This window comes from Aotus nancymaae, unplaced genomic scaffold (genome assembly GCF_030222135.1).
Source record: "Aotus nancymaae isolate 86718 unplaced genomic scaffold, 86718_ANA_hifiasm-v0.15.2.pri h1tg000058l, whole genome shotgun sequence".
NCBI classification, from domain to species: Eukaryota; Metazoa; Chordata; class Mammalia; order Primates; family Aotidae; genus Aotus; species Aotus nancymaae.
This window is the reverse complement of record NW_026988472.1, coordinates 47,159,629-47,186,424: the sequence shown is the minus strand read 5'-3', so window position 1 is coordinate 47,186,424 and position 26,796 is coordinate 47,159,629. Positions and strand designations below refer to the sequence as shown.

At 40.5% G+C, this 26,796-nt stretch overlaps 1 protein-coding gene across 1 annotated transcript in view; it reads right to left on the bottom strand.

Moving 5' to 3' along the window:
- Positions 1-26,536, bottom strand: part of ARHGAP6 (Rho GTPase activating protein 6) — a 532,167-nt gene extending 505,631 nt beyond the window's left edge. The window contains exon 1 of the mRNA XM_021674827.2: positions 24,902-26,536. Within this exon, the coding sequence (XP_021530502.1) occupies positions 24,902-25,465 (564 nt within the window). The 5' untranslated portion in view covers positions 25,466-26,536. The remainder of the gene's footprint in view (positions 1-24,901) is intronic.
- Between the last annotated feature and the right edge of the window lie 260 nt (positions 26,537-26,796).

Below are 26,796 nucleotides of genomic sequence, written 5' to 3'. Positions count from 1 at the left end.
ATAAGATATTGCAAAACTTCAGAGAAGAATAAAAACTTTATAAGCATGTATTTAAATTATGTGAAAAATGCTGGTACATACATTATAAATATTTCCACAAGCTATCTTTGGAGCATTTCAGCAAGACATACATTCTGCATGTTTGAATAGATGCAGTAGGAGGAAAAAAGGCAATATTCTCCTTGTTTAAATGCTTTTATGCTAAAGAGTTTTAACAGCCTCCAGGGAAGGAAGCATAGAAACTACTAAAGCAAATTCTAAGCATGTCCATGTTGTTTCTGCTCAACTGCATTTACTTATCAATCATCTCATCATCACTTGCTTTCTCTTCTTTTTTCTGTTTTCTCCCCATGAAAAAAAAATACCATTTAAAAAATAACAAACATCCATAGTTTTTCTACATTGCTTGACAGACCGATTTTACCCTTTCTTTTACTTTTTTCAGGCCACAGGCACAGATGCATTTTCTCTTTTTCAGTTCACCTTGAATGCATGCTGATACCTCATATATTGAATATTAACTATAAGATTTAATTTTTTTGTTTTTTTTTTTAAGGATAAAAATTGGTCTTTATTGGACAAACAACTATGTAATAATTGACTACTATCAAGAATAAAGTAGTAATCTTAATATCTTTTCAGGTTTTATAAACTAAGGAATTTTTTTTTTTTTTTTTTTTTTTTAATTGCATTTTAGGTTTTGGGGTACATGTGAAGAACATGCAAGGTTGTTGCACAGGTGCACACCTGGCAGTATGATTTGCTGCCTCCCTCCCCTTCACCTATATCTGGCATTTCTCCCCATGCTATCCCTCCCCAACTCCCCACCCCCCCGCTATCCCCCCTCCCCCCAACAGACCCCCGTGTATAGTGCTCCCCTCCCTGTGTCCATGTGTTCTCCTTGTTCAACACCCGCCTATGAGTGAGAACATGTGGTGTTTGATTTTGTGTTCTTGTGTCAGTTTGCTGAGAATGATGTTTTCCAGGTTCATCCATGTCCCTACGAAGGATGTGAACTCCTCCTTTTTAATGGCTGCATAATATTCCATGGTGTATATGTGCCACATTTTTCCTGTCCATTCTATCATCGATGGGCATTTGGGCTGGTTCCAGGTCTTTGCTATTGTAAACTGTGCTGCAATGAACATTCGTGTGCATGTGTCCTTATAGTAGAACGATTTATAATCCTTTGGATATATGCCCAGTAATGGGATTGCTGGGTCAAATGGAATTTCTATTTCTAGGTCCTTGAGGAATCGCCACACTGTTTTCCACAGTGGTTGAACTAATTTACACTCCCACCAACAGTGTAAAAGTGTTCCTATTTCTCCACATCCTCTCCAGCATCTGTTGTCTCCAGATTTTTTAATGATCGCCATTCTAACTGGCGTGAGATGGTATCTCAATGTAGTTTTGATTTGCATTTCTCTAATGACCAGTGATGATGAGCATTTTTTCATATGTTTGTTGGCCTCATGTATGTCTTCTTTTGTAAAGTATCTGTTCATATCCTTCGCCCATTTTTGAATGGGCTTGTTTGTTTTTTTCTTGTAAATCTTTTTTAGTTCATTGTAAATTCTGGATATCAGCCCTTTGTCAGACGGGTAGGCTGCAAAAATTTTTTCCCATTCTGTTGGTTGCCGATTCACTCTAATGACTGTTTCTTTTGCCGTGCAAAAGCTGTGGAGTTTGATTAGGTCCCATTTGTCTATTTTGGCTTTTGTTGCCAATGCTTTTGGTGTTTTGGTCATAAAGTCCTTGCCTACGCCTATGTCCTGAATGGTTTTGCCTAGGTTTCCTTCTAGTGTTTTTATGGTGTTACGTCTTATGTTTAAGTCTTTAATCCATCTGGAGTCAATTTTAGTGTAAGGTGTCAGGAAGGGGTCCAGTTTCTGCTTTCTGCATATGGCTAGCCAGTTTTCCCAACACCACTTATTGAACATGGAATCCTTTCCCCATTGATTGTTTTTTTCAGGTTTGTCAAAGATCAGGTGGTTGTAGATATGTTGTGTCGCCTCCGACGTCTCTGTTCTGTTCCATTGGTCTATATCTCTGTTTTGGTACCAGTACCATGCTGTTTTGATTACTGTAGCCTTGTAGTAGAGTTTGAAGTCCGGTAGTGTGATGCCTCCTGCTTTGTTCTTTTTGCTTAGAATTGACTTGGCTATGCGGGCTCTCTTTTGGTTCCATATGAAGTTTAAGGTGATTTTTTCCAGTTCTGTGAGGAAGGTCATTGGTAGCTTGATGGGGATAGCGTTGAATCTGTAAATTACTTTGGGCAGTATGGCCATTTTCACGATATTAATTCTTCCTAACCATGAACATGGAATGTTTCTCCATCTGTTTGTGTCCTCTCTTATTTCGTTGAGCAGTGATTTGTAGTTCTCCTTGAAGAGGTCCTTTACGTTCCTTGTTAGTTGTATTCCTAGGTATTTTATTCTCTTTGTAGCAATTGTGAATGGCAGTTCGTTCTTGATTTGGCTCTCTTTAAGTCTGTTATTGGTGTATAGGAATGCTTGTGATTTTTGCTAGCCAGAGCAATCAGGCAAGAAAAAGAAATAAAGGGTATTCAATTAGGAAAGGAGGAAGTCAAATTGTCTCTATTTGCAGACGACATGATTGTATATCTAGAAGACCCTATCACCTCAGCCCAAAATCTCCTGAAACTGATAAGCAACTTCAGCAAAGTATCAGGATACAAAATCAATGTGCAAAGATTTAATTTTTAATAGATGTAGTACATCTTGTAAACAAGCCACAGAATTTACACCGTCACTTCAAATTACTTAGCTACAGATGCTGGGCACCTATTCCAACTTGTGTTCTATCACTTAAAAGTATCTACAGACCTGCTTTTGAGGAACTCTCCTAGAATGTTTACTCATAAAATGTCCTATATGCACACTGTGTTTAAGCCAAAAAAAATATTCCCAGCAAAATCAACTATCATATTTGCCAAACATGCCTAAGCAATAAATTTATTTAAGCCTCAGTATACTCAGAAATTTCAATGCTACATAAATACCCAAGAGAACTGAAAACATGTATCTAGACAAACATGTGCACAAGAGTGTTGGCAAAAGTATTATTCATAATAACCAAAAAGTGGAAACAACGTAACTATCCATCAACTGATGAATGGATCAACAAGATGTGGTCTATCCGCACAATGGAGTATCATTCAGCCATACAAAGGAATGAGGTTCTGATGCATACTATAACATAAACATGGATGAATCTTGAAAACATTTTGCTAAGTAAAATAAACTAGACACAAAAGGTCACATATTATATAATTCCTTTTTTTTTTTTTTTTTTGAGACAAGAGTTTCGCTCTTGTTACCCAGGCTGGAGTGCAATGGCGCGATCTCGGCTCACTGCAACCTCCGCCTCCTGGGTTCAGGCAATTCTCCTGCCTCAGCATCTTGAGTAGCTAGGATTACAGGCACGCATCACCATGCCCAGCTAATTTTTTGTATTTTTAGTAGAGATGGGGTTTCACCATGTTGACCAGGGTGGTCTTGATCTCTTGACCTTGTGATCCATCCACCTCAGCCTCCCAAAGTGCTGGGATTACAGGCGTGAGCCATCGTGTCCGGCTATAATTCCATTTATATGAAATATCCATAATTCGCAGATCCACAGAGACAGAAAGTAGATTAGACAGAAACTGAGGGCAAGGATCAATAGAGAATGACTGCTTAATGGGCCAAGATTTCTTCTTGAGGGGTGATAAAAAAATTCTAAAATTAAATGGGTGAATTACATGGAAGATAAAGCTCAATAAAGCTGGTTTTTTTTTTTTTTTTTTAAAAAAAGGAAATAATGGCTATAACTGAAATCTACTTAATATGGGTTCTCCTGTAGCATTTCCCTGCTTCTGTTTTTGTGAACAATTCATTTGAGATTTGTCAGAAGGCACTGGGGAAGCAAAGCTGTTTTCTGTAGCCATCACGCCATCCATAGATCCACCACCAAGCTGTCTATTCAACATTAAGCACACATAAAAATCCATACTATAGAGTCCCTTCCCCAGCATGATTCTAGTCTTCCAAATTTAAGAGGATAATACCAGAGCCTTGTATCCCCTTCTATAGTCTTTCTTCTTAGCTCACAGCTATCGTAAAAAATAAGTCTAAAACCTCTGAAGGTTTGAAAAAGGTCAGAGGTTCCCATCCACAAATAGCGTATTTAATATTTTAGGCCCCAAAAAATTCTGGACAAGTTTACACTCTGCAGGACTATTTACAATTCTGGCAATTTGGGAAGAAATGTTAGCACCTTTCTCACAGCCAGAATTAATCACTCCCTCTTCTTTGTTTCCAACATACTTTATAAATTTTTTACAACTATTATTTAACTTATACCAAGTAATGCCTATTTATTGTAGAAAAACTAAAAGTACAAAAATGCAAAAGAGGATTTCAATTCATTCAGAGATACTATAATTAAATATTTTGATGTGTTTTTCTGGGTTCTCTTTTTATACTACACTCATTTAAAAATTCCAAGCCATCTATATATAAAGGAGATTAATTACAGAATTGACCCCTTACATTGTGGCAGAAATTTCCACTAATAGATGGAGTCTAGCCCCCATCCCTTGAGTTTGGGCTGGCCTTGTAGCTTGACCAATAGAAGATAGCGGAAGTGGAAGTGCGTAGTTTCCAGCCTATGCCTCAAGAGGCTTGGAGCATCTTCTTTCTCTCTTACAACTCTGCTTCCACCATGAGTACAAATCTGTGCTAGCCTGCTGGAGAATGAGCCCATAGGGAATCAGCATGAATTATCCCCACCAACATGCTAGCTGACTGCATATGCATTAGCAAACCTAGTAGAGGTCAGCCATGCCCTTCCCACATCAACCAAACTACACCAACCTACAGACTCGTGCAAAATTAATTATTCATTGTTACATGAAACCAAGTGTTGTGGTTGTCTGTTACACAGCTTTATCCATGGCCATAGATAACTGGTGCAGTAGGTAATTCAACATTGTACTTTAAGTTCTTAGAAGCTAACTCCACCTAAAGAAAAATGGAGTTGTGAGGATAATGGGCAGCTAATGGGATCATGGAGAGGCTCAGAACCAAGCTTCCCAGAAAAATTTTCAAAACCACATAATGAAGCTGACCTGGTAATTTAACTGAATTTGGCCCTCTTCAAGCTCCAGATGCTATAATTTATGTTGCCTCCCAAACCTAAACTTTGCTATAACTACACTGTCACCAGATGGATGTCACTTTTATTAGAAACTCAACTGTGCTGCCACTGCTGCCTGTAAAAGCTAGAAACCTCTGCTTCTAGCCACCCTTGCTAGAAAATGGATGCCTTCATTATGCTGTTACCTAGAGAAATCTAGGAAGAATTTTCTTACAAAAATTAAATCTACCTGATTTTTAAAAATGGGCAAAGTTCTTGAACAGATACTTCACCAAAGAGGATATATGGATGGCCAATAAATACATGAAAATATGATCAGCATCATCAGCTGTTAGAGAAATTCCATGACAAGATACCATGACAAGATACCATGACAGAACCATGACAAGATACCACTATACACCTATTAAAATTAATAAAATAGAAAGTACTAACAATACCAAGTGCTGGTAAGGATGCAGAGCAACTAAAACTCTCATATATTACTGATGGGAATGAAAATGGTACAACCACTCTGGAAAATGATTTGATAGTTTCTCATAAAGTTAACCATACACTCACTATATGACACAGCAATCCCACTCCTGGAATTTACTCTAGAGAAATTAAAACTTGTACCTACATAAAAACTTATAAATAAATGGTTATAGCCATTCTAATTGCCCCCAAATTGGAAACAAGCCAAATTTAGTTTGACAGGTGAATAGATAAACAAACTTTGACATCCATATCATGGAACTTACTACTCAGCAATAAAAAAGAACAAACTATTGATAATCCAACAAGTTGGATGAATCACAAAGGCATTATATTGAGCAAAATAAGCCAGTCTCAAAAGGTTAAATACTGTACAATTCCATTCATATGGAATTCTTAGACAAGACTATAGTGATGGAGAACAGATCAGTGGTTGCCAGTAGGGGCAGGTTAGGAATGATAAAGCAATCATTCAAGACAGTTTTTGAGGGACACTGAAACTGTTCTGTATTCTGATTGTAGTGGTAGCTACACAAATTTATATATGTGTTAAAATCTATAGAATTATACTCCAAAAGAAAAAAAATAAAACTTTTCACTATCCCTTACATTAATATGGACTACTCAATACTCCAAACATCTCATCCACAGTAGTTTTTCGGGGAAACTTTACTTCATTTCTAAAGAAGAGAAACTATAGTTCAACAATATGAAGTGGTTACCAAGGTTCTCAGCAAATTGCCCAACTCCAAAGATGCTATCACAGATTACATGGAAAATGGTTTTAAGTCATTGTCTCAGAAATTAGACAAGCCATACTTATTTTAATTGTCTCTAAATGTCTTTTCAAATAAAGTACTTCGGTGTTCTCCTTAACTGGTTTTTAGAGCCAAAGATATGACTGTGAAATTTGAATAAGGTGGTTGAAGAGTGCAAATAAGAAGCTTGGATTTAGGAAAGAAGAGAAGGAAAGGAGTAAGAACAAAGAAGACCTACTGGAAAAGAATGGGCAAGGGGTTGATGACTGTAGGAAGGGTCTGTATGACAGATGAGATTTTGTCTTGATGGTAACAGGGACTTCATAACAGGAAATTAAATGATGTTATTAATGCTTAAGGAAGAGGAAGGTATAGATTAAAACAAGGAGAACCCATCACCCAGGAAAGTAGTTAGAAGTCCCAGAGTATCAGTTCATTTTCACACTGCTATAAAGAAATACATGAGACTGGTTAATTTATAAAGGAAAGAGGTTTGACTCACAGTTCCACATGGCTGGGGAGGCCTCAGGAAACTTACAGTCATGATAGAAGGCAAAGGGGAAGCAAGGACCTTCTTCACACGGTGGCAGGAAAGAGAAAAGGGAAGGAGGAACTTCCACACACTTTTAAAACCATCAGATCTCTTGAAAACTCAGTCACTAACATGAGAACAGCATGGGGAAAATCACTCCCATGATCCAATCACCTCTCTCTATCGATACCTGGGATTACAGGTCCCTCCCTCCCTCGACATGAGGGGATTACAAATTGATATGAGATGTAAATAGGAACACAGAGTCAAACCATATCACCCAGCATGAGAAACGAGGGCCAATGCCCAGTGAAGCAGAGACAAAAGGCTAAATGTGAACATTGCCTAGAAAAACAGACAAGTCTTGGGGATCATTTGAATACAGAATATAAATGCAGAGGAACAATGAGAAATTTGTTCAAGATTCCAAGGTTACAAAAATGGTTATTACAGAAGAAAACAGGAAGGTTTAAAGAAAGGGCTGTTTGTGGTTTGTGTGTTCATGTATTTACTTTTCTTTTCTTGGGGGAATGGACTGGTAATTATTTTAAACATTTAGAGTTTGAAGTGATGGTAGAATCAACAAGTAGAAACATTTTGTTTGCAAATAGAAATATGGAACTAGAGTTCGGCAGGGGAGAGAAATAACAATTTGTACCTCTAAAGGATAGAAATGAGAGTTTAAATAAATTAAGACATGATATAAGCCAAACAAACAACATTGAGAAAACTCATTTATTCCATTTGACTAAAACGTTTTGATAAGCATGAATATCTGATTTAATCTACAAATTCCTACCATGAAAGCACATTATGAACATGTTTTAGTGCCACTTCATTTTAAAGGAAGCTTTATGTTAGATTTGTCTTCCAAAATATATTTAATTAATTAGTGAATATTGTACAAAATAATGGCCATCAATTTTTGTCAATCAAAAGAAATACTTAAGTTAAAATCAAACTCATAGGTAACAAGATCAGTATATTCAAGGAATTCAGTATAAACCAGACATGTTCTGCTTCTCTTTGCAAAGAACCTTCCAAAACCATGCTTTGTTCTCAAGATGTTAACGTAATTGCTGAGGATGCTTGCCAGTGGTATTTTTTCCAATGGTATTTATTATAAAACAATCCTGGCAAGTGAAAGAAAACAGCACACACTGCTAATATTTCGGTAGAATTGTGTGTTTATTCTAGCACTCTTAATAACAGAGAAGTAAGCAACCAATGAGCACAGAAGAATGCTGCTGATGTAAATGAATATGTACTCACAGCTTAGCTCTCCCTCCCGCTTCTGATAGGGGAATGACAAGGAATATTTTCATCTTGGATTTCTCCCAGGCTCACACATTAACAAATGTAGCTCCCAAAGACACACTATTGATGCCCCAGGGAGGCAATAATGACAGACAAAGCAATAGCCTGCCAGAGAGCTTCCCATATAATGGAAAAAAAGGGCAGGCAAATCCAAATTACAGAGAAGATAATCCACCTGAAGGGCCAATGAAGTCAGTTAGTTGCTAATGGGGTCACTGTTATAAGGTGACTTTTTTCAGTCCCTTAGCACAGCCTTCAGTATTGCATCTTATCAACAAGCATACACCATGCGACCAGGCAGACGGGACAGGAGAATGAGGGCTGATTGGGTGAAAAGCATCACCAATAATAGAAACCTTGTATTTAACTAACATAGATAAACAGTGACACTTGGTGTTCAAATGATGTTTTGTGTATTCTTCCCAGTATCCCGTTCTAATCATGCAAAATGTCAGACAAACTGAAATTGAGTGACATTCTTCAAAATACCTGGCCAATACCTTTCAAAAGTGGCAAGCTTATGAAAAACAAATAAAGACGGATTGGAGGAGACTAAGAAGCCTTGCCAGCCTGATGTAATGTGGGATTCTGCATCAGATCCTGGAGCAGGAAAAGGACATTAGTGGAAAAACTGATAAAAATCCAAGTAAGTTCTATATTTCAGTTTAAAGTATTTGAAAGTTACAGTTAGGAAAAATAAGTTCTGGTGTTCTATTGTACAGTAAGTAGGGTAACTATAGCTAATAACAATAACGTGTACATTTCAAGATAGCTAGAAGGTATAGAATGCTATCTCCATAAATAAATAATAAATGTCTAAAGTGGTAGACACAGGAATTACCCCGAATTTATCATTGTACAATGTATACATGCACTGAAATATCACACTGTACCACATAAATATGTACAACTGTTATGTATCAATTATAAATTTTGCTAAAGTATTGAAACTATTACCAAGATTATCCCAGTAATAAAACTGTTGCCAAAGTTTATTTCTTAGTTTCCATGAATGTAGAGGATAAACTACACTGTATCATAATTCTCCAACTACTACATATTTTCCCTACACTTTAAAAAACCTAAAATTGCATCTTACAATTGTTATCCACATTTACCATTGTATCGTTGCCTCCCCTTTCCCCTCGAAGCATTATAAAATTGATATGCATCTTCCTATGGCAGCATTTGAGAACTAATTAGATATAGTAATAAACAACAAACACTTCTACATGACCCCTTATAGCACATGTACCCCCACCAATTCGTTTCACAATCTCCTACAAAGTGCGAACTGTTATATTCTCTTTAAATTGAGAAAACTGAAATTCACACCTAATGAATAGTGGCACTGGGATTTGATCCCAGGCTTGTCTAAGATCATATTGTCCTCCAGTTATGTTTTTGAGTAGCTAAGATTATGGGTGACTGATTCTAAATGCTACTTCCCATGAACCTGTGCTAAAGTTTTTGAGTTCTGCTGCAACTATGCTGGGCAGTTCTTTGCAAGCTTGGACTGACCTTGTATGCTGCTAGTGATTCATCTCTAGTGCACACCTCATCATATGTAAGAAGCACAAGGTAGTTAAAACCCCAGAAGCAATCTTAACCAATGGAACATGAAAACCAGTGGAGACATTCTCCAGCTTCCCATCCTTTAGCTTGTGGCAGATTAAAGAAGACCACAAATTCTTTTTCACTTCTTCCATCAAGGGGTAGACTCTTTTTCCCTTGCCCTAGAATCTGGGCTGGCCCTGTGACTCACTCTGATCAAATGCCACGAGACCGACATGCAAAGAAAAAGCCCAAACTAGTCAGTTGGAGACAGAAGGGCCGCGTGGAGAATCACTGTAAATGAATACACCTTGAACTTTCCAGGCATCCCAGATGCCAGCTGAAAGCAGCCAAGTGAGCAAACCCAGCTGATGTCATGCAGAGCCAAATAACTACCCAGCTGAGCTGTGTTCTAATTCCTGACCCACAGAATCATGCCACTAAGTTTGGGGGTGGTTTGTTATGCAGCAATAGAGAATTAAAACATGGGTAGTTCATCTCGAGAGGCATTCTACACACTTTTCAGCATTCCTGGTGGAACCTGAACCATCCCTTTTTCCACAATTACAAGTTCCACGATACAACTTTACTTCCCTTCCTTTCCCATTTCATTCTCCTTTCTCCACTACTTCCTGAGATTACCTCCCAAATAAACTGCATTCACCCAGGACCTGCCTTTGGGAAAACTCAGACTGAGAAACAGAGCTTTTTCCACTCTCATACTTTCTTCACAAAGTTTTTAAAAGTTGTATTTTCATAAAAATAATGTATCCACATTGCTCCAATTACATATGGTAATAACCAACCTTTCATTTTTATTATAAAGCCAGTTATTATTAAAAGTTATATGTATGTACATATAGACAGAGAAATTATATGAATAGATTGTGATCTAAAACTCTGTAAGAAGTATTTTTAAATAAAAATAAAAAATAACCTTTCTGCATTATAAAAATATTACATAAAAACATTTAATTAATTAATTAGAAGGAATCTTTGCAAATATATTATTACTCTTGACCATTCAAGTTTCTGGTTTGTTTGTTTTGTTTTTTTTGTTTGTTTTTGAGATTAACTTTCTTTTTCTTTTTCTTTTCTTCCGAGACAGAGTCTCCCTCTGTTGCAGGCTGGAGTGCAATGGCATGATCATGGTTCACTGCAACATTAAACTCCTGGGCCTAAGCAATCCTTTTGCCTCAGCCTTCCGAGTAGCTGGGACTATAAGCACCCACCACCACACCCAGCTGATTTTTTAAATTCCTTTGTAGATATGGGATCTCACTATGTTGCCCAGGTTGGTCTCAAACTTCTGGCCTCAAGTGATCTTCCTGCCTCAGCCTGCTTTCAAGGGGATGAGTCACTGCACCTGGCCCAACCACTCAACTTTCTTATTCAATGAACTTTTAAAAAAATAATTTTATTTTTAGATTGGTTTTAGATTCAGACAATGAACATTTATATAAGCAACATTTACCATATCTTTATATAAATTAGAAATGATAACCTGATAAGGAGAGCAAAATACACAGTAGGATTTTAAACATTTTCTGTACAAAAGGTTATTTCTTGATAAGGAAGGGCAAACTAGACAATCAAGACCGATTGACACATCTGGCTCTCCCCAGGAAGTACCAAAACAGAATATTTCAAAGAAAATGAACTATTTCACATTTTTTTAAACTTGTAATTCTGAATAACTAATTTCAGCTAAAAGAACTCTGAACAAGAATAAATATCTGATCATTTCCGTAACACTATACCTATCTTTCACCATACACTTTCAGCTGCATGAGAAAAAGTAATATATTTCCAATTGAATAATAAATTAGAAGATTAAAATATTGCCATTGCAGAACAACAGTATATTTGCTGAGCTCATACCTTGGAGTGTCTGGAGCTGATCTGGGACTCATATCACACTTTGTGACCTTCAAGCTTATGGATAAATTTCATATCACCTTTCATGTTTGCTTTCTCAGCATTTTGACACATTCTGACAATATCATTTATTGACAATATATTAAAACATTAGAAGCCAGATTCAACATGCCTCCTTGAGGACTTGCTGAAATACCCAGGGTAACACTCTGATATGATATGAAAACTGCACCTGTCTTTGAGCTCTCTTATAAATCATGAAATGAAGAAACCTGATTCATTGCATCAGCAGCAGGAACCTAGAGCCCATGAGTACTAGTCCTAGGTTCCTTCTATTTAAGTTTTATTTTAGGTTCAGGGGTACATGTGCAAGTTTGTTACACAGGTAAACTTGTCTCACAGGGGTTTTGCTGTACAGATTATTTCATCACGCAGGTATTAAGCCCAGTAGTCATTAGTTATTTTTCCTGATCTCCTCCCATCTCCCACCCTCCCATCTCTGGTAGGCCCCAGTGTCTGTTGTTCCCTTCTTTGTGTCCATGAGTTCCCATCATTTAGCTCCCACTTATAAGTGAAAACATAGTGGTATTTGGTTTTCTGTTCCTGAGTTAGTTCTGCTAAGGATAATGGCCTCCAGTTATATCCATGTTCCTGCAAAGGACATGATCTCATTCTCTTTTATGGCTACATAGTATTCCATGGTGTATATGTACCACATTTTCTTTATCCAGTCTATCATTGACAGGGATTTAGGTTGATTCCATGTCTTTGCCATTGTGAATGGTGCTGCAATGAACATGCACATGCATGTATCTTTATAATAGAAAGAGTTATATTCCTTTGGGTATATACCCAATCAGTGATGGGATTGCTGGGTTGGATGGTAGTTCTGTCTTTAGGTCTTTGAGGAATCACCACACTGTCTTCCACAGTGGTCCAACTAATTTACCCTCACAACCTCGGCAGCATCTGTTATTTTTTTACTTTTTAACAGTAGCCATTCTGACTGGTATGAGATGGTATCTCATTGTGGCTTTGATTTGCATTTCTCTAATCATCAGCGATGTAGAGCTTTTCTTCATAGGATTGTTGGCCACATTTATGCCTTCTTTTGAAAAGTGTCTGTTCATATACTTCACTCACTTTTTAACGGCATTGTTTTTTTCTTGCCAATGTATTTAAGTTCCTTTTAGATGCTGGATATTAGACCTTTATCAGATGCATAGATTGCAAAAATTTTCTCCCATTCTATAGGTTATCTGTTTACTCTGTTGATAGTTTCTTTTGCTGTGCAGAAGCTCATTAGTTTAATTAAATCCCATTTGTCAATTTTTGCTTTTGTTGCAATTGGTTTTGTCTTTGTCATGAAATCTTTGCCCATGCCTATGTCCTGAATGGTATTGCGTCAGTTATCCTCCAAGGTGTTTATAGTTTTCGGTTTTACATTTAAGTCTTTAATCTACCTTAATTTTTATATATGGTGAAAGGAAGGAGTCCAGTTGCAATCTTCTACATATGGCTAGCCAGTTATCACAGTACCATTTACTGAATAGGGAATCCTTTAACAAACCCAACAAAAACAAGCAATGGGGAAGGATTCTCTACCTAATCCTAGTTTCTATAAGCGGTTTGCAAAATGTATTTGGGGGCAATAGTTTAACTTTAGTTTAAAATATTTTCCAGTTATAGTTGGATATATTCACAGTTCTCATCTGCCAGAGAGAAAATATGACCCAAACTTTTGTGCTGATGCTCAGAAAGCAAGCTATGCCAACCCGTACTTCCTTAGCAACAATAATAACGTGGTATTGGTGATTATTTGTAAAACCAAAGAGGCAGAATTTGTCTGTGACATGATGGAAGTTTCAGGGAGACTGGTTGTGAACACAGTTCCATGGAGAATTTTTATGTCCATTATAATCTAAAGGCAGAACCATGAAGGTCTCTGCAGGTGATAGCTAGGCATAGACTGTGGGTGTTGTAGATGGGATTTAAGCATGACATGAATGTTTGGAATAGAGCACTTTCAAGGGCTTTTTCCTCCTAATATTCTATTTGCTCATAGAATGCTAAAACAAGTCTAGAAATGCTAATGGAGGTTACATTTAGATTTTGAGCAAAAAGAGGGTCTGATTGTAGATAGGATTGTCTTAACTTAGTGCTGCTGCCTTGTTCCCCTGGAGATGTTGTGGAGATGCACCTTGAAAAGCAGTCAACTTGGTCTCATGTAATAACTGTAGTATGTGGAAATGAAAACACACCTGGCTTGAAATGAGAAGCACACTGCCATTTACCAGCTAAAGAACCAAGGCTGGACTGGGAACTTTCCAGTTTGCAACATTGTAAATATTCTACTAAAAAAAGTGTCTAAATGCAGTGAAGTTACCATGTATTGGAATGAAGGTAGCCCCTTGGTCTGTTGGCATGCCTTGGGTTACACCAAATCCACAATACAAGTCTGACAAATTCCTGTGTTCCAAGTCACTAGGCCTGCTGTCACTCCAATGCCTACCATAAAAACTATACCTTATTTAACAGCTTACAAAATAAAGTCTCACTTGTCTTCTGCTGTTGTCTGATGCAGCTAGGCTTACTCACTGAGTCGTTGATCACCTACACCCTCTTCGGCTAACCTGGTGGAAAGACCAAAGTTCCTGGCACACATAGTAGGTGCACAATAAGTATTTTTGACTAAATTAATTCTTTAGCTTAAGTCCTACCTTTGTTGCTTCCTAGCTGTGTGACCACATCTCTAATGTTATTTAGACTTGCACTCCTATGTGCTGGGCACTTTCCAGGTAATTATTACATGAAATCCTCAGAAAAATTCTTTGAGGTAGGCACTTTTGTCATCCCCACTTGATAGATGAAGAAACTGAGGCACAAAAGGGGCTTAATAATTTGTTTAACATCAGAACAGAGCTGGGATTTAAACCTAGGCAGTCTGGTTCAGGGTCTAGCTAACCCAATTCACTTCATTTTCTCTGCAGCTAAATCTGGCTACCTCTGAATTTGAGTCTCAGTGTCCTCACCCATAAAATGAAGGTTGATACTATCACCCCAGAGTTGTTCTAAGAACACAAAATTGGTGTGCATTCTACAAATACTAATTGTTATTTTGTTTATCATCATCATCATCACCCATCAATGATTATTCGAGTGAAATAAGTGAGCAAGGAATCACCTGGAAGTTCCAATTTGAGCAAAATTATACTTTGCTCAGAAAGTCTGGCAGCCCAGTCCAAGATTTTCCTGAATCAAATTATTAGCTAGAGTAAAGGCCTTGTTATATTAAACTCTGAGGCAGCATGGCTATTGTTGTCCAATGCTTCTCTTTCCCCTTCTCCATCTACATCTGGGCCTCAAAGTACCAGCTTGCCCAGCTGTTTCTCAAACCCCTGAGGGATGAAGTTATCAGCAATACAAGTTGAGAACTGATACAATGCTTATTCACAGTTAGCTCCTCTAGGTCATATTAATTCACCTGTTTCCATGAGCTTCCCAGTTCTACAGAAATGAAAACGTTATTTTTTTGGTCCATCAGGCTACGTAATTCAATTCACTTCCAATTTCTCCAAAGAGTTGGATAGCTTCTTAGGCTCAGCATTCTCCTCTTGGATCCATCAGCATATCATTTGATGGGTGGTTTCTAGAACTGCTGTTATTTCTAGTGGCTCTTGAAAATCATTGGCTTTTTAATTGTTCAGGTGAGATATGGCCAGGCAATTTTGCAAGATTCTAAGTAGATTTAAAAATCTTTGCCTCTTCTGAAAAAGCAATCTTTTAATAGCGTCTCTGTGCTTGCTTTCAAAGTGCAATAATCAAGACATATAATTTCCACAGTAACCAATCTCAGAAAACTCCACGGCTGACTGCTCACTCCTCTGTTGAATCTGCCAGAGGCTGGTACTACCTCCCTCGCTTCATGTTGAATACATGGAGCTTCAACTGACTACATAACTGCTCTTCTACATTTATGTTTATGTTTTATTGAAAACAAGATGTGGCAACAATATTTAGTATATTTTCTGAAAGTTATAGATATCTTTTTTTCAGTAAAATTCACAGACCATATAATTTACTCTTTTAAAGTGTACAATTCAGTGATTGTTTAGTATATTCACAAGATTGTGCAGCCATCACCTGTATCTAATTCCAGAACATTTTCGTCATCCTAAGAAGAAACCTTGTACCCATTAGCTGTCACTCCATATCCCTCCCTACCAGCCTCTGACAAGTAATCTTTTTGTCTCTATGCATTTGCCTATTCTAGACATTCCATATACCATATGTGGACCCTTCTGACTAGCTTCTTTCACTTAGCATAATGTTTTCAAAATTCATCCAAGTCATAGCATTCATCAGTACTTCATTCCTTTTTATTGTTGAGTAATTTTTCATTGATCACATTTTGTTTAACCATTCATCAATTAATTAATATTTGATTGTTTCTACCATTTGGCTATTATGAATAATGCTGCTATAACATCCATATACAAGTTTTGGTGTGGACATACATTTTCATTTCTCTTAGGTATATACCCAGAAATGGAATTGCTGAGCCATGGAATAACTGTTTAACTTTTTGAGGAATTGCCAAACTGTTTCCCAAAGCTGCTGTGTCATGTTACATTCTCACCAGCAATGTATGAGAGTTACAATTTTTCCACATCTTGTCAACACTTGTTAGTATCTATCTTTTTTATTATGGCCATCTTAGTGGGTATAAACAATACCTCATTGTGGTTTTGATTCACATTTCCCAATAGCTAATGAAAACATCGTTCTTTTCCAGATAACACAACAACTAATTTCATTTTTTCACACATTACATTCCAAGAGTTTTTCTGCCATATCGTAACATAGTTGCAATCACAGTCTCACTCTTTATCTAAGTAATGGCTCAGAGAGGATGCAGTAAATTTTAGAACAAGATGTCATGCCCCAAAGGGATAGGAATCTGGGAGAACTGCTATCTGCATGCAGACTCCCTCAGTCATTACTAGATGTTGATATGAAACATACTTTTTCTTATTCAAGCACGAGATTGGAAGAATGTGAATCTCACTATGAAAGCATGAGTTTCTGTTCTTGCAAACCCTGAATGTGTCATGACATGTACCAGAGTCAAGCTCATTTATTTGGCGGCATCTGGCTGAGCCATAAAGTACAGATGGAGCCTTCTCAGGTAGATATGGGACCAAGCTATCAAAAGTAAAGTGAGAAGGAGAGGAAACAAAATCTGTGTGGGGAATCTTTACATTAAATGGTGAAATCCATATCATTAAGCTCAAAGTCCAGCGAAACTTACTCTTCACCATCTTCCCACTCCCATAATCCATTCTAGTTGGATTTCTCTAAACTCTTGAAGCATGCTGTGTTCCCTCTTTAGTACAGGCCATTCCTTCTTGCAGGAGGGCTGTAGCCTTTCTTTTTGTTTGGCAAATGCCTCCTCATACAATGCTTTCAGTTGAGACATCCCACACCTGTTTAGTCCTTGTATCAGTTTCCTATCACTGCTCAAAATTACCACAAATTTTGTAACATAAAACAACTCACATGTTCTTCTACAATCCTCAAGATCAAAAGTCTCACTGAGCTAGGATCAAGATGTCAGTAGATCTATATTCCTCCTACATGTTCTAAGAATCCATTTCTTTGCCTTTTCCAGCTTCTGGGCCTGGCACAGCCAAGGGCTATGGCTGCTTCCTCCATCTTCAAAGCCAGAAGTGTAGCATCTTCAAAATCTCTCTCATCGCCCTCCCCCTCCCCACTTCCTCTCTCTCTCTTTCTGTTTCTCTCCCTACTTTCATCTTCACATCTCCTTATCTGACTCTGACCCTACTGCCTCCCACTTCTAAGGATCCTTGTGATTACATTGGCCACACCAAGACAGTCTACGATAATCTCGCATCTGCAAAATCCCTTTTGCCATGTACAGTGGCATATTTACAGGTTCTAGAGATTAGGACATGAACATCTTTGGGGAACATTGTTCTGTCTACCACAGTTCTCTCATCATAATGCCACAATACTCTGAAAAACTATAGAGATTAATTGATTTGAAGGTATTGTTTTCATAAACTGGAACCACCTTGCAGAGCCATTCCTGTTTGCTTCACATACATTTCTAGTGTCCATTGCATAGCTGGCATGCAATAAATATTTGATGACTAACTGGTTGAGTGGCCAACTTGGCTTTACTGGACTAGAGTTCCTGGGAGAAGGCAGGCTGAGATTATGTTGTAAAAGGCATTGAAATGACTAGCTAAGTAATTTGGATTTTATTCTGTACACTCCGAGACCCAGCAAACGAGGACCCAAACTAGGCAGTGACATTGTGAGTGAACAGTTGGAGACGGATGTAAGAACTCAGACACATTCTACTTCAAATCCTTTTTAGAATGGAGCAAATGGGAAGTACACACTACAGGATTTGAAAACTTATGGAAGAAGAGAAGAGGAAACAAAAGGGGGAGGAGTAAAGGCATTCTGGCCTGGTAAACCTAGGCAAGCAGAAGAATGGTGATACCAACCAAAATAAGGAACACATAAAATGAAACATGTTCAGAGGAAAGGGGAGCTGATTTGTCCTGTTTCAGACATGGAGAATTTGAGCCCATTGGGCATGATGAGCAGATATCCAGGAAGAAATCAGAAAATATATATTGGGAGCTCAACTACAAGATTCTGGATAGGCACAGAGTGAGGAGTCTCCCCTAGAGGGATGATGGTTGAAGTCACAAAAGTAAATGGGACAATCAAGGGACAATGACCTGAAGGAAAATCACAGAACTGTAGGGATGGCCAAAGACAATTCCTGGAGACAGAAGAGTAGGAAGAAAGGTAAAGAGAAAATTGAGATTATCTGTGTGTGATGGGGATAGGAGGAGGAGGGAGGGGAGATGGTGCTCTCAGTCTCGCCCAGAAGTCTAGCCAAAGGGGTCTAAGAAGATTCTTGGAACTTAGGGAACTTTAAGAGAATGGTTTCAGTAAGTAAAGGGGATAGAAAAGAGATTGCCAAGGTTTAAGGTGCTCACCAGAGAACAAAAGTAGTCATGGTCACTTATGTTTTCCAGAAGCTTGGCAGTTTATATAGAGAGTCAAGAAGGATTTCAGGGTGGTTCTGTCCTTGGCTCTTTGCCTGAGTTTGAGTGGCATAAGCTTTACAGTCCCTTTCTTCAACTGTAAAATAAGCAGTTTGGAGCTAGATGCTACCCAAGTTTCTTTCTGAGTCTAAACTTTGCTCTTTCCAACCCTCAGATCCCAAAATGCTGGTGAAAACTCAATTCTAAGGCATCTGAGAAGCTATCTTCAGAGTATTCTCCATTTAAATTAAAAATTGCCTTCAGAAGGAATTCTAGCAGAGATAGCCTGAGAGACTGTGTGTGTGAAAGTTGAATAACTTTTTTTCTAACTTAAAAACCGTAAAGCATTATACTGATTTCACACAAAAATCCTTGTAAAACACTTTTTGTCAATTTATTTTTGAAGCTGTCTTATTCTAATTATTTTCTCTTTGGTGACATGAGTGAGCCTCTATTTTTAAACACAATATTCCTCTCTCCTGCATTTTAAAATTTAATTCCAGTCTCCATCATTATATATTTACCATTCAATTCTTCCCAATAGATATATTTAGACATCGCATATTTTTTTCATATGCTCAATATCTTTTGAAAGTCATTTTTTCCAATTTCAAAGCCTTGGTTGACATATACTAGGTAAGAAGAAGAAAATGACCAATAGTAAAGCCACAAGCATGAGAAAAAATGGTACTGAAAAGCAAAACCTAGAATTTAGTTTCTTGTATACAGGGCGTCTCAACCTCAGCACTATTGACATTTTATGCAAGATAAGTATTTGTTTGTGGGGGCCATTGTGTGTGTTTTGGGGTGTTTTTAGTACCCTCAGCCTATACCCATTAGATGCCAGTAGCACACTCCTGCTCCAGTTGTGGCAGTCAAAAATGATACCAGGCATTGCCAAACATACATTAGGGTACAAACTTTCTCCTGGGTGAGAACCACTGGTCTTTATGATGATCTCTCTAAAACCCCCAGAGTATAGGGGCCGGATTTTAAGAATTCAAAGATGAGTAACAGTTCTGCTTTCCAGGAGATCAACAGTGCAAGAGAACAATTTGCTAACATGGAGCTGTGGGAAATATAAAAGTATTATGTTTATATGCCAACTACCAATGGTTTACAGGATTCTTGGCATGATTTCCCCACGCCCATCTCCTCTGAGGATCTGTCCTCCACTTCTTTCATGCCTCCAATCCATGCTCCCCCAGATACCAGTTCACCTCTAAAACACATCTGATCATGCTATACCCTCATGCTTAAAAATCACCAATTTTCCCCGCTCTCTACAGCAGGGTTTCTCAGTCTCAACACTCTTAACATTGACTGCCAGATGATTATTCTTTGTGGGGCTGTACACTGTAGGGCATTTAGAAGCAACCCTAGCCTCCCTGCTAGATGCCAGTAGGAACTCCCCTGTGGTAGGCAGAATAATGTCCCAACAAAAATGCCCATGCCCCAATCCCTGAAACATGTGAATACATCATAGCAAAGTGGAATTAAGGTTTCAGGTGGAATTAAAGGTCACTAATGAGCCGATTTTAAAATAATGAGATTATCCTGGATTATCCAGGTGAGACCAATCTCAAGAGTCCTGAAAAGAGTCAGTGAGAGAAATGACTGCACAAGAAGGGTCGATGAGATGCAACATGGATGGCTTTAAAAATGAAGGAAGGGGGCCACTAGAAAAGGAACAACAGATCCTAGCGCCTTCAGAAGGAACATAGGCCAACACCTTGAAGTTAGCCTGGTGAAACCTGATGGGATTTCTGAGGTCCAGAACTGTAAGACAGTAAATTTGTGCTGCTTTAAGCCATTAAGTTTGTGGTCATTACAGCAGTGATAGGAAATTAATACACTACCACCTCCATTTGTGACATCTCAAAATGTCTTCAGACATTGCCAAATGTCCCCTGGGGACAAAGTCACCTCCAGGTTAAGAATCAGCATAGAGTCCAAACTCCTGAGAAGAGCACAGTGAGACTCTTCGTAATTGCCTCTATCCTACATGTTGAACACTATTATCCTACACACAGCAAGATACATCCTCTGCTGCAGGCACACCAAACTTCACTTGGGAATCATTCCATATGCTTTCACTCTCTGCAGTTGTGATGCCCACGGGCTCTGACCGGTGTCACATTTTTATCCATACCCATAATTATCCCCGCAGTAGAGGTCGGGGGTGGTGGCTCATGCCTGTAATCCTATTACTTTGGGAGGCTGAGGCAGGCAGATGGCTTGAGGACAGGAGTTCAAGACCAGGCTGGATAACACGGTGAAACCTACTCTCTACTGGTGCATGCCTGTAGTTCCAGCTACTGGGAAGACTGAGGCAGGAGAATCGCTTGAACATGGGAGGCAAAGATTGCAGTAAGCTGAGATCGTGCCACTGTACTCTAGACTAGGCAACAGGGTGAGACTCTATCTCCAAAAAAAAAAAAAAAAAAAAAAAATCCCAACAGGTCTGATCTCTGACTTTATTAAGTCAGGCTTTTATTACATGAAAAGCTATGTGGTTGCTACATATATCAAACTGCAGACCTCCTCCTCCAAACAAATTATTGCACTTAGGGTCCTCTAAGTCCTCTTTGTGGGGAGCTGTAGCATCACCAACACCTCTGTTCCTTTGCCTGTCCACTCTTTTTTGTCTCATCAAGGAATCATTTTCCTTCTTCTCCTTGTAAATGGCAGTCATCTTTGAAGATCAACTTCAAATGTTCTCTGCACAGTGAATCCTTCCAAGGCCCCCCAAAGCACAGTGAATCATTACCCTCCCCTCTCTGGTCTCTCACTGTGCTGATCTTCTGTAATCTCCCTATCAGTTAACTCACCTGTCCCCTCAATTAGACTGTGAGCTCTTTAAGGGATAACCCCACATTGTAGCCTCTCTGCATTCCTGGTACCTACAGAAATGCTCATGCTCAAGAAATGCTTGTGCCATGAATGAAGAAAAGTATAGATGCCAGTGATATATAGAAATCATTTTAATTATAGGTTGCAGAAGTTGGCAAACTCCAGGTTAGCTATGGACATAATCCCAGCTCTGATCAACAAGAATTAAGAGAAGCTCAGGATTGAAATGTGACTTTATTCCCTTTCCTGTGATTAGACTCAGGGGCAGAGCTTGGCTGCTAAGAACACAAGCTGAGAAACATATTCCAACTGTGTTACCATGTACCATTTACCCTTTATCTCCTCCATGTTTCTACTCAATAGGTAATCTACACAGCACGTCCAGGAATCAGATTTTGTGAAAGCAATCCTGAAACACTTAGTAAGGAAATGCTAACAAGGTCATAACCGACTTTGCCTAACATCTCCCAGGTTTATGCCATAAAATGGTCATTTGTAAGCTTTGAGTGAGCACAAGTAACACAGCTGCAGGCATTTGTGAGAGTCTTAGGAGCAGGGGCTGTTGTATGAACAATTTAGGTTAAAAGCAGACAATATTCTGAAAGAACAAAGTGGAAATGGGTGAGATCCGTCAATGGCTGAACCTGAAGGTGAATTCTTAGGATTTCCTATGGATTCAATAGAAGAGAAACACAATTTGAACAGACTGTAAAGGGTACATGACTCCAGAGGGATCCTCGTGGTTTTGGAATCAAACGAAGATCCCAGGCAAACTTTAGGCCAGCTGTAAACACTTTTGTGAGCACTCTCTTGATAGCCAGCATGGGGTACTATGCTCAACCTTAATAACACAGCAGTTCTCAACTAGGGCGATTTTGACACCCAGAGGATATTCAGCAGTGTCTAGAGACATTGTTCGTTGTCACACTGGTCTGGAGGAGCACTACTAGCATCTAGTGGAAAGAGGCCAGGGATGCTGCTAAATACCCTGAAAACCCAGGACAGCCGCATGGCAGAGAATCATTCAGCTTCAAATGTCAATAGTGCCAAGGCTGAGAAACCCCGAGCCAGAGCAACCAGAAAAGTTTAAGAACCAAATCTGTATAAACCAGATATTCCCTCCAGGGCCTCTAAGCAGCCTTGCAAGATGCTCATTTGCTGATGTTTGACGTCATTAGTAAGGATTCTCCTTTAAGGACCAAAGACCCAGCTTGCCTGCAAGTGAAAAGGACAGGCAGTGCCCAATAAGATGCATTTTCTTGTTTTTTGAGAGGATTCCAGGGCATTAAACCTTTGAAAGGTAATCCAGACCATTAAATTAGAGATCCAGGGCTTATGTTAGGATATCTTTGCCTTTATTAAACAAAACTAGGGTTGGCTCTACACGCTAGAGTTCTATCCAATCACTCCACGTCTGCCTCAAGCATAAAGGGATTTCCACCCCCTTCTCACCAAACACACACACACACACACACACACACACACACACACACATTCTATGAGAAAATTTTGTTCTTTTGCTAGATGGCTACATCCTTACTTTTAATCACCGCAAAAAGGTGAAAAACATGGTAGACGAGTCTTGTGCAGATTGCCCACTGTATGGAATAGAAGCCACCCAGTATTGCTGCAGTTCAGATCCTTGCCCATTGATTGAGATGCTAATGGATAAGAATATAATTTGCAACAAGTGAAATCATCTACAGCCAAATGCCTTTTGAGGATAAAAGCAATGAGCAGCATCTGTATACTATATTGCAACTATGTATATGGTTGCTAAGTAAAGCAGGAACTGTTATTAGTGATGCAATTGGTTTTAAGCACAAATGTTAGTGGCTAGCTAGTCCAAAATGTTGGCTTGCTTTTGCATTTCTTTCTCTCAACTCCTACAGATTAATCTGATAATGTTTGCTTCCGAAATACAGTGGGAATCCAACCCCTCCTAAAGACCAACAGAAATTCAACATTTCAATTTTTGATCCTCTTTCTAATCTTGAGTTCCCTGGTTTGCAGGTGACATCTTGCCCTCTGCCTCTTTCCTTTCTACTGCCTATCGTTCTCAAGAAAATGGGCAGAAGACTTGGCAGTATTCGTTAGTTTTTTGTAATCTGCACCCCAACATCTAACAGCATCAGTTACTTTGACACAGTAACTAACATTAATAATATGTGATGCTAATAATTCCGATAAATGATGCTTATTTCTCTAAGACAGCCTATTAAAGCCAAAGTCTAAGTTATCTCACATTAACACAGCTGAGTATGATCTCATATGCTATTTTCAAATAGTTTTTCTTGGTTGTGTATTTAGCCTAAATCTCCAGCAATTACATGGTATTTCATTTCTGTAATGCTAACTGTACTTTAAAATATTAAATTACAACTGATGGAATCTCCCTTCCTTTATGGAAACAGAGCCAAGGCAAATCTATAGAGTTTGTGGAGTGAAAGGGATAGGGGCTGTTCATTTTTAAAACAACTACTATTTATTCTCTGAAAGTGTGCTGTTTTCAAAGTGGCCATCAGTGATACTTTCCCAATAGCTCAATTTACCATTCTTCTTAACTGGACAGCAAACATTTTAAAGGTATCAGATAGCTCCTTTTAGTTCCCTATGTATTGTTGATTCTTCACGAAACTACTAACTGTTCTTAATGGAATTTAGGCATCAGCATATTTCCACGAACTTTCACACCCCTACACAGTGATTTTCTTCCTCTTCTGTAGGTTAAACTACTACTCAGTACCATAGATTTCTGGAATTGCCCCTTTAGGGAAAGAAAAGGTGAAAACTAGAGAATTCTCATCCTTTCTGCCACCCAAACACACACACACACTCTCATACAACCAACGACACCCTCCAAAATAATGTTTCTGAATTCTCTATAGAACAACAAGATGGCAAACATATTTCAAAATATACTTCATCCAATCTTTACAAACAACTTAGCAATAGATCCTTTGAGTTTGGAAAAATACCAACATTGGGTGAAGGGATAAGGTGACCCTTTGAAATTGCCTGCAGCACAAACAGGAAACCGGAACACCATCTCCTTTTCCAGCTCCCACGACTGCTCCAAAGTGGAGCCAACAAGTCCTGCAAGACACACACGCAGGTGGCCACTAGGGACGTCCCATTTCTAGGCACCATTTAGCAAGTAGAAGAGGGAAACCCCTTAGTGGGTGCCTCGCTCTGTAAATTTAATGGAATTAAAGGCGGTCCCCTGGAACTGCCTGGAATGCCCAGCCTTGGGCCCTGGGACGCGCGGCACCGGTCCTTACCTCAGACTTCCACACGACGTAGGGGTGGCCTCGACTGTCAGGTGGGGACTGGAACTTCCTCTGCTGTAGCCACCTCCTAGGAGAAGTGAAGATGCCATTGGGGCCTCCCCCGGAGGAACAGAGGATGCTCGAAGCGCTTCGGCTACTGGCTGGCCCGGCCAGGACAGAAGGCAGGTCCCAGGCCATGCTCTTCTTGAGGCCGCCGCGACCCAGGGGAACCTCATAGTCAAAGTGGAAGCTGCCGGATGGTGACTTCTCCTGCGGGGTGCTGGGTGTGGAGAAGGACGAGCAAAGGGGTCCAGGAGGCGGTAGCCGGGTGGCCCTAGGGGGCGGGCCCCGGGGAGAGGACGCCAAGCGAGGGCCGAGACCCTCGGCTGGGAGTGATGGGGAGTAGAGGCGGCCCTCCGCGCCCGCCTCGCCACCCCCGCAGCTGCCGATCAGGGCTGGGTCCAGGCTGCGGGTCTGGCGCAGCTTCCTCTTAGAAAAGCCCTTGGCCGAGGCCGCACTACTTGAGGCAGGAGAGGAGCAAGAGAAGACGCTGTGTAGCAGGCTCTGCCCGGACATCGCGGCGGGGCTGCGCCTGAGGACCACCTTCTCCCTGAGAAGGACGCTGTTGGCTTTGGGTCCGGAACGCAAAGGGACTCAGGCAAAGCTGCCAGGCGGGACTGGCCGTGGGGGTTTGTCCAGGGCGGTGGCGAGCAAAGCCTGGCTCAAGCGCCGCCGGCGCGCTCCATATGCCCCAGCGGGGGCAGAAGCAGCAAATCCATCACCAGCCTTCTAGGAAAGTGGGTCTGGGGGCCTCCTGCAGCCGCTACAACCTTCCTCTGGAGCCCAAGACGCGAAGAGGGTCAGGAAGAAGAGGAGGAAGGTCAGGCGCTCGCTGAGTTCCCAACTCCAGCCTGCCAGCGCCACTCCCCCTTCCCAGCTGAGGCAAAAAACGCGGCGCTCCTGCTTGCTGGCTCCGGACAGCTTCTAAGTCTCCAGCAAGCTCCTCCTTGCTGCCCGAGGACAGTCCCGAGGGCTAGGGAGGAGGCTGCCTGGGAGTGCGCCCCGGGCGCGTCCACCGCGCTCCCGGCGCCGCGAGAATTTCCTCTGGCTCCTGAACCCAGCACCCTCTCCTTGCTCCGGCGCCCGAGGTTACGCGCCTGGCCTCCGCTGGGCTGCTGCGCCCACTCTTCCGACTGGAGGGGCTCAAGGGTGGTTTCAAGCTCAAGGTTCCCTCGGGGTCTCAGTCTTGCTGCGGTGTGACGACACCGAGCGTGCTGCGCCCAGAACCTCCAAAGGCTGCGTGCCCAGGGTGGAAGAGAATTCCCGGCTGCGCTCAGCGCTCTCGGTGGAGGAGGGAGCTCAGGAGAGAGCCCCAAGACCGAGCGCGCGTGTTCCGCCGGAGAGGAACATGATCTTCGCAGCCCAGCCTTGGGCCCAGGGCAGACGCGGAGATGCCCCGCACGCTAGCGCTAGAGGCAGCGGGAAAGGGGCGGCCGGAACGGGTAGGGCTGGAGGAATGCCGGGGCTGGAGCTGGGGCGGAGCCAGGAGCAGGAGAAAGCAGAACGTGAAGAGTTTTCCAGGCGCCAAACCTGCCAGCGGCGCGGAGAGAAGGCAGCTTGCCACTGATACCGGGTCTCCTGGGGAGAAAGTCGTGAGGACGGAAGTGCGGACCTTCTACCCGCTCTTCCCACCCCCAGATCAAGGGTCGCGCCAGCTCCACTCACGTTTCTGGAAAGGAAGGGAAGTGTCAGATTGCACCCCACCCACTGGTGTCAGATGGGCAGCCCGGCACGGTTGCTCTGAAGTTGGAGTTAAATCTCCTGCCTTTCCTCCCCGCGCCCCCACCGCCCCTCCCTCGGCTGTTTTTGTTTTTAAAAAGGAAGGATAGATAGGAGACTCAGTCTAA